The sequence below is a fragment of the Aethalodelphis obliquidens genome, unplaced genomic scaffold (genome assembly GCF_003676395.1).
Source record: "Aethalodelphis obliquidens isolate GAN/ISIS:26980383/991018 unplaced genomic scaffold, ASM367639v1 scaffold69, whole genome shotgun sequence".
In the NCBI taxonomy this organism is placed as follows: domain Eukaryota; kingdom Metazoa; phylum Chordata; class Mammalia; order Artiodactyla; family Delphinidae; genus Aethalodelphis; species Aethalodelphis obliquidens.
In genome coordinates, this window is record NW_020838013.1 from 7,249,276 (window position 1) to 7,257,377 (window position 8,102).

Consider the following 8,102-nt stretch of genomic DNA (forward strand, 5'->3'; position numbering starts at 1 on the left):
CTGATGTGACGACGACGGTACGTTTTGTGTAATATGTATTTTACCACAATTAAAAAAATCAGGACCCTGGCTTCTCACTCCACCATGTAACCCCACAGCCACTCTGGACCGGTCGTTCACCCTTCACCGAGGATAGCAGGCCGGGTGAGGGCACCGGATGATGGCAAGCCAGCTCCCTCCCGGTAGATTCTTACCAAGATCTCCCCATTCCCAGGATCAGCACGAAGCCAGGACTGCCCCACAGCTGCTGCAGTGAACGACATCCACGTCTCTGCTGCCTTTCCCAAGCTGCCTGCGTGAATCGCCCCCCTGGAGGCATCGCTGCATTAGCGATGCTGTTCGGTCTAACTGGAAGGAAGCCAGTGTGGACCGGCAAACTGAAATAGGGCCGCAGCTCCACACACAGACCCCGTCCCCGACGGAAGGGCTGAGCTCGTGTCAGCACACACAGAGGATGTGTGGGAACGCGACGACACGGCGTCTCGGGGGGTTGATGAGTCCGCTTACCTGGAACGGGGTCTGGCTGTTGTAGTTCTTCAAGTCCTTATTTCCACCCCGAAACAGCAGCACGCGGGCACAGCTGTCCTGCAGAGAAGGAAGAAGAAATCCGTGTGTAAAGCGGTGGCACAGGCATCCTCTAGAGAAGCCTGTTCACAGGGCGATCTCACAAGAATTCAGAGAAACGAAAACGCAAAGTCAACAGGAGGGCATCTTTGTTCGTCGGAGGGGCCGGGAGGAGGGTGGACAGGCCCTGGATGCTGTCAGCTGAAGCTTCACTGCTGCAAAGACTTTGGAGAGCAGCTCAGCAGAATCTACAAAAATTTCAAATACATCCATCCCACGGGCGGTGATTCCACTTTTTTAAGACCATCTACAGAGAGCTTTGCACGTGCGTATAAAATACATAATAATAGAAAGGCTGCACGGAAAATACAAAAGGAAAAAAAGGAAGAGAAAACCTGGAGATGGCAAAAATGTTCTAAAATAAAGGAAAGTGGGAATCATTCTGGAACATTCTTTCCTTTTTTTTCCCAAACAAACAACTTTATATTGAAGTATAGTTGATTTACAATGTTTCAGAGAAGTACAGCAAAGTGATTCAGTTATACATATGTATGTATATTCTTTTTCAGATGCTTTTCCATTATGTTATTACGAGATATTGAATATAGTTCCCTGTGCTCTACAGTAAGTCCTTGCTATCTATATTTTATATATAGTAGTCTATATATGTTAATCCCAAACTCCTAACTTGTCCTTCTTCCCCTCCTCTTCTTTCCACTTGGGTAACCATAAGTTTGTTCTCTATGTCTGTGAGTCTCTCCCTGTTTTGTAAATAAGTTCATTTGTGTCATATTTTAGATTCCACATATAAGCGATATGATATGTCTTTCTCTGTCTGACTTACTTCACTTAGTATAATCATCTCTAGGTCCATCCGTGTTGCTGCAAATGGCATTATTTCATTCTTTTATGTCTGAGTAAGAGTCCATTGTATATATGTACCACATCTTCTTTAGCCATTCCTCTGTCAGTGGACACTTGGGTTGCTTCCATGTCTTGACTATGGTCAATAGTGCTGCTATGAACATTGGGGTGCATGTATCTTTCTGAATAAAATGCAGTTTTGTCTGGATATATGCCCAGGAGTGGGATTGCTGGATCATATGGCAGTTCTATTTTTAGATTTTTAAGGAACCTCCATACTGTTCTCCATAGAACATTCTTTGCCGAGGCAGTGGTAGCAAAAACAAGAAGGCAGACCGATATAAACTGACAAGAAAAATACCGAAGAATGTCTAAGTAGAAAACGTGAGTCTTAGAACAATGATATAGCTGAATTTCACTTACATTTTAAAGCCAGTATTATAGAAAGCAAAGAATATGTCTGGAAAGATGTCACCAGTTAAGGAGTTTTACTTTCTCAGGAAGGAGAAGGGATGACGGAGTAAATCTTTTGCTATTATTATTTTCTGTACTTACATTTTCTAACGTTTTTAAAAGGCAGCCAATAGTCGTTTCTTGTGGATTTGTACAATGAAAATCAATCTATTCCTGTCCACTTATTGAGCATCTACTATTCACCCGGAGAGGCCAACCCTTTTGAAACTCCTGATGGGGAGGGTGGGGACAAATACCCACAGATAAAAAGATACACGTGGAAGGGAGTTCCCTGGCGGCCTAGTGGTTAGGATTCCGGGCTTTCACTGCCGTGGCCTGGGTTCAATTCCTGGTCGGGGAACTGAGATCCCAGAAGCTTCATGGTGTAGCCAAAAAAAAAGACAAGTGGAAGCACATGGCTATAGAAGCAGTGGCGATATGAACACCTTGCCTAATAGATGCAGCTGGGCTGTTACGACGGGCAAATTACACTTTGGGAAGAGCGTCTGGATGATCAAGTGCCCGCAGGTGCCGGCGCCTCACGCAGCTGGGCCGCTCCGACTTCTACAGGTCTCTGCACAGGGGCTCCAGTGCAGGTCGTGGTAAAACCCCAGCCCTGGGCCCATCTCCCTGGTCCACCTCCAGCTATAGAGTCCAGAGCAGAGGCAATGGGCGTGGTCACCCAGGGCGGACACGCGGCAACTGCACAGTGATGAATAAATGAAGCCACTGACCAGGGTCCCCCCAGGGGCCTGCTTACGGGGCCAGGCCAACAGCCCCACCCCAGCCCAAGGGGACCTGCTGTCCCAGGAAGAGTAGGGCCGAGGCCAGGGCACACGGCACGCGCCGGAGGACCTGGAGAAAGAGGAGGCCTGAGACGAAAGCTGAAAATCCAGAGACAGAAGGCGGGTGGGCAGTGCCCAGGGAGGGTGGGAGCTGGGGAGTGGTCTGCGGTGATGAAAACGTTCTATTACTGACCGTGGGGAATGGTTACCCAACCGTGTACACAGACTGAAAAACACTGAACGGTATATTTTAGATGCGCAAACTGTATGGTGTGTGAGTTTTATCTCAATAAACGTGTCATGTATTAGAAAAGTAAGAGAGATAGAGACAGAGTCAGAGACCAAGAGACCACAGAGACCGAGGGAGACACAGAGATAGACAGAGACAGAGAGACCAAGAGAGAGACACAGAGAGAGAGACAGAGAGAGAACAAGAGAGACACAGAGACCGAGGGAGACGCAGAGATAGACAGAGACAGGGGAGCACGCCTGCTGAGAACGCCGGCAGGAAGATCACTCTCTGACCGCGAGGTCCAGCCAAGAGCACATCCGGGTCAGGCAAACCACAGCTGGGGCGACCCTGGTCCCTGTGACCTGGGCGAGGGCCCCCCTGGGGCCTCCACTGCACGATGATGACTTTAATGAGGAAACCACTTGTGCACGCAGTACACAGGAGCCGAGGCGGGGGGACTCTTGTTCTCTGAGCCGCGGTCAGGGAGGCCTCGGACAGGGCGGGAGCTGCTCGCACACCCGCGGCCGGGGGTGGAGCGGATCTGAGCTCTGCAGGGAAAGACTGTCGTCGGGCTGCGGGGGTCCCGGGGCCTCAGCTGTACCCCTGGGTGGCTCTGAGGGTCACTGCAGACTTAGGGGTGCTTGCTGCACGGGCCTGGAGGAGGCTGCCTTCGTGGACCGCTGTGGGCAAAGAGGGGGCCCGGGGTCCACGTCGGGGTGGGTCCCCAAGAAGGGGCAGAGGGACATGGGGCTGTCAGGAGTGAGGACAGCCCCCATGGGGTGGCGTGAAGAACACCTGAAGATAGAGGTTAGGAGAGAAAAAGGCAGTGGAAGGACACACTCGCCAGGAGCCCCTGTGTGTCCTGAAACAGCCGTGAGTGTGTGAGCTCGTGCCCGGGTTCAGATGGTGGGCAGGACCCGCGCCACAATATAGGGCTGGGAACTGCAGGGAAACCTGAGGCTCTGTCTGCACTGTTTGCACCTTTTCCACGAGCGTGCGTTCGCAGTGCTTTGAGTAACTAAAAGCATTTGAGAAAATTTAAAAAGATGTACTACGCGTGGCAAACACACCTTTCATATCTGGGGTGCAGCGGAACCCAGGGTTTAAAAGAAGAGTCTCGGGCATTACTTCAAGTGGACTGAAGGCCGGTGAAGACCGCGCCCGGGTCTTGTTATTTTAGTCCAGTCTCAACTCCCGCTCGGCTGGGTCTGTAGGTCAAGTTCTATTCAAACACAGACCCCTGAGCTTTCCAGTCCTGCCCCAGCCTCCCTACCCCTGGCTGGGTTTCCAGAACCCGCTCCAGCATCCCTTTCTCCCCTTGAACTACACCTAGCTGGGTCTTGTTAATTACAACCCGAAGTAAATTACTTTAATTAAGTAAAATGACCGTGCTATCGTGCCTCAGCAAGCAACATCTGCAATGAGAGAAAAAAAGCCGAGGGTGTTTGAAAGAGTCCTGGCACGGAGGGGACACAGAGCCAGGAGGTGGGCGGAACTTGGGCAGGTTACATCGGGGTGTGCGTGTGCAGGTGAGAGAGAAGAAAGAGTGAATTCCTGAGACAGCAAGCTGGGGAGACCCCACCAGGGGCTCAGGGGACCCAAAGGCTGCCTGGGGGTCTCACCCTGAAACGAATTCACACTGGGCCTAAGTGTGCCCTGGCCCGACTCCAGGGCAGCCTGGGAGGACCAGCCAGCTGCCTCAGATGCCCAGAGCTACTGGCCTATCAGGACCCCGAACGAGAGCCTGACCCGGTGACTCCTTTGAAACGCTCCCCACGCTCAGCAAGGGCTTCCACTGAAAACTCCCATCAGAAAGGAGGTTGGTTTCCTATGAAGCTAAGAATAAACCCTTGTCAGGCAATGCCAGGCACACTGTCCCGGGAGGAATCCAGCCAGGATCCCAGAAGACTCCTCTGCTCACCCACGGACGGGCAACTCTGAGTCAATATTAACCAACCTGAAGGTACGCACCCCCTGACTCTAACACTTACCAGGCTTCAAAGGGAGAGCACGTCCCGGAGAGCGATTTCAAAACGGAAGGGCAAGTGGTTCACGGGGCTTCTGAACAATGACACTGTGTGTGTGTGTGTGTGTGTGTGTGTACACAGGCACACGTGTGTGTGTGTGCACGTGAGCAACATGTGTGCGCACACATGTCTGTGCACGTGTGTGCACACGTGTGTACAGGTGTGTGTGTGTGCGTGTGTCTGTGTGCATGCACGGATGCTTTGCAGTTCAGAAAACACATCTACCTGCTCCTTGATTCCATCCTCACAGCATCCCTGCAAGGGGCTAGTAGGAGGCCCATTTCACAGGTAAGGCAGCAGAGGCCAGGAAGGGTTAAGTGAAAAACTGCAGCTTCAGAAAGGGAGGAAAAGGAGAAGTTGTGACCCAGAGGCGTTGCTAATGGAAGCCTAGCTCTTCCCTTGCACGACCGCTAGCTGCCCGAGTTCCCTTGTGAGGGAGGTGTGTCTTCGTCCTTTTAAACAAGTCCATCAAGTACAGATACAACCTGTGTGTTCTGAGGGCCAAGGCTTCAGGAGGAATATCCAATTATCTTCTGGGCATGACTTGCGGAGAAATGACCCTTAACAAACGCACGCTCCTCTCCTCCCCAAGCGTCTTGAGAGTCGCCCTGTCCTGGTCGAGGCATGCAGCCCCTGGGGTCACCACCCCCTGCAGGAGCCCAGGTGACATCGCTCTCATCTTACACATGAAGACGCAGGCCCCCAAAATGTATTCACGCATCCAAGCAACGAGTCGGTACTGAGTGTTGGCCACGCCACGTACCATCCCAGCCCCTGGGGACACACAGCACCACGCAACATACAAGACGGTCATGTGATGCAGAAAGTGAGGGCAGGTGGTCAGGGAAGGCCTCCCTGAGGCGGTGGCCTCCAAGCTGAACCTCAGCCTCGAGGAAAGAGCCATGTGGCAAAGCGGGGAAGCGTTCCTGGCAGAGGAGGCAGCAAGTGCAAAGGCCCCGGGGCTGCAGGAAGCCGGGGACAGGGGACAGGAGAGGAGCTGCGGGGCGGGGGGGAGCGACAAGGGCCTTCTGGGTCACGGGGAACGCAGACTGACCCACGTGGCACAAAGCCACTCCAGTGTCCTGCAGAAAGTGAGGGAATAAAGACTGGGAGGCAGATGGGTGGGGCAGTTGGGGGTGAATGCAGCGGTCCAGGGCAAGGGTGCCAGTGGCCTGGGCCAGGCTGGGAGGCGACAGAAGGGAGCTGACCAGACCTGGGAGAGGGGCCGTAAGGGCCAGTAGGGCCACCCAGACTTCAGGCTGGAGCCACAGAGAGTCGGGCACTATGTACACAGGGGGAGGAGCCGTTATTGGAGCCACCCACGCCGTCTCCACGGCGATGTCGCCACGGGGTGGACATCACTGCCAGAGCCCAGGGGAGAGATGAGTCGGCACGTTGGGACCCAGCCGGCGGTGTTTTCTGGAAGGTACCTAAGGACACAGACAGGCCTGCCTGAGGTCACCGTGGGGAGAACTGGGGCAATGGAGTGGGCGGCACGGACGCCAAGAGAAGATGCCCCGGAGCGGCTGAGCTGCGTGGGGACAAGGCGTGACCGCGGCGATGCCACCCGCTGCCCCGAGCTAGAAGGGGTGGAGTCTGGCCGGAGTGTCCTGTAAGAGAACAGGGGCAGGAAGTGGAGGCTGCGAGTCCAGCGAGGTCTGGACGAGGCCTGCGGTGCAGACGTGGTGAGAAGTGAAGGCGGACGCGCTCGTGCAGCCGAGGCGACACGCGGAGGAGATGGCGGCGCCTGCGCATGCGCACGCGGCCCAAAGATGGAGGAGGAAAGGCCAAGACAGGCGCTCTGAGCGTTTTGCTTCAAACTACCCAGGATGGGCCGGCTTCAACTCCGGATTTCCAAGTCCCCCCGCCCCCGGAGCTCTTATTTCCACTGCACCGAGGCCGTCTTCGCATAAGTGTCACAGACGTGAACTACTCAATACTCCAAATTATAAGTCAGGAACTCATTTCCTGTTTAAACGATCCCTTGAACGGAGCCTGTCCAAGTAGACACAAGCCCAAGAAGAGCCTAGATGCGTGCGATCAGCAAAATTTTAAAGTGTAAAGAGCTGGGAAGTTGATGTCACCAGAGCGAGGTTGGAACCTGGCTCCACAGACCACCCTCCTTTGAAGGGTGGTGCCCCAAAGACCATGCTGCACACACGCCGTGGCACACACACCATGGCACGCATGCCGTGGCACGCACCTTCACCTGACTTGTGACCAGTGGAGCCCCATCCTCCCCCCCAGTCGAGGGGTTACAGGAACGTGTCCCCAGAGCCTGGGGGAGGAGAAATACAGGGTGGGTTTCGAAGCCCAGCTTTGGCATTTACCAGCGGAGCTGCTTTGGACCAAACCTGCATCTCCTGGCCTGTACGAGGGAATGACAACCAACAGTAGCCACCACAGGCTCGTTGGGGGGATCTAAGGGGAAGGACCGTGGGGACGCCTTTCTACACGCCCTCGACGCCCAGGGGATGATTACCCCGTGATTGCCCCCACGGAGGCCCCCACCAGCTACTATGACGACTGCTCTGCGGGATTCGGACAGGACACAGAGCACAAACAGAACACAGCCTGTCTCTTTACTTTGGCTCTCACTAGAACCAAGAGGCCTGCTCCAGAGAGGCAGGGTTTATTTTTCTATCTTCCAGACAAATTGGCCCGACCTAGTAACCTTTGATATTTAATATTCCTTCCCTTCCTTCCTTATCCAAGGTGGAAAAACAAACACCAGGCTGTGTCCCTCCCTCTGGTGCTCCTGGAAAGCCAGCAACAGATGGAGGGAGTTGGTAGATTAGATGCAATTTGCTGCTTACAATCAAAGCCCTAATTAGCTGATTTCATAAGAGAGGAAGAGAGAATATTCCGATCACCGTGTGTTTTACTAGAAGTGTACAGATGAGGTCTGCCTAAAATTGATAAAACACACAATCAATCCATAAATTTGATGCTTTCATATTTAATGAGAAGCTTTGTAAGTCAAATTAACAGCAGTATGGCAGTATCCTAATCACCACCTTCACCGTCAACACCACCATCATCGTCACAATAGTCACCATCATCACCACCATAGTCACCATCCATCATCATCACCACCACCATCATCATCACCATAGTCACCATCCATCACCATCATCAGCACCATAGTCACCATCCATCACCATCACCACCACCATC

General features: G+C 53.3%; 1 protein-coding gene across 1 annotated transcript in view; it reads right to left on the reverse strand.

Annotated features, from left to right (window-relative positions):
• Nucleotides 1-311: 311 nt before the first annotated feature.
• The window catches only part of LOC113611229 (SH3 and multiple ankyrin repeat domains protein 3-like), a 24,158-nt gene continuing 16,367 nt past the window's right edge, over nucleotides 312-8,102 (reverse strand). The window contains exon 4 of the mRNA XM_027089890.1: nucleotides 312-585. Within this exon, the coding sequence (XP_026945691.1) occupies nucleotides 439-585 (147 nt within the window). The 3' untranslated portion in view covers nucleotides 312-438. The remainder of the gene's footprint in view (nucleotides 586-8,102) is intronic.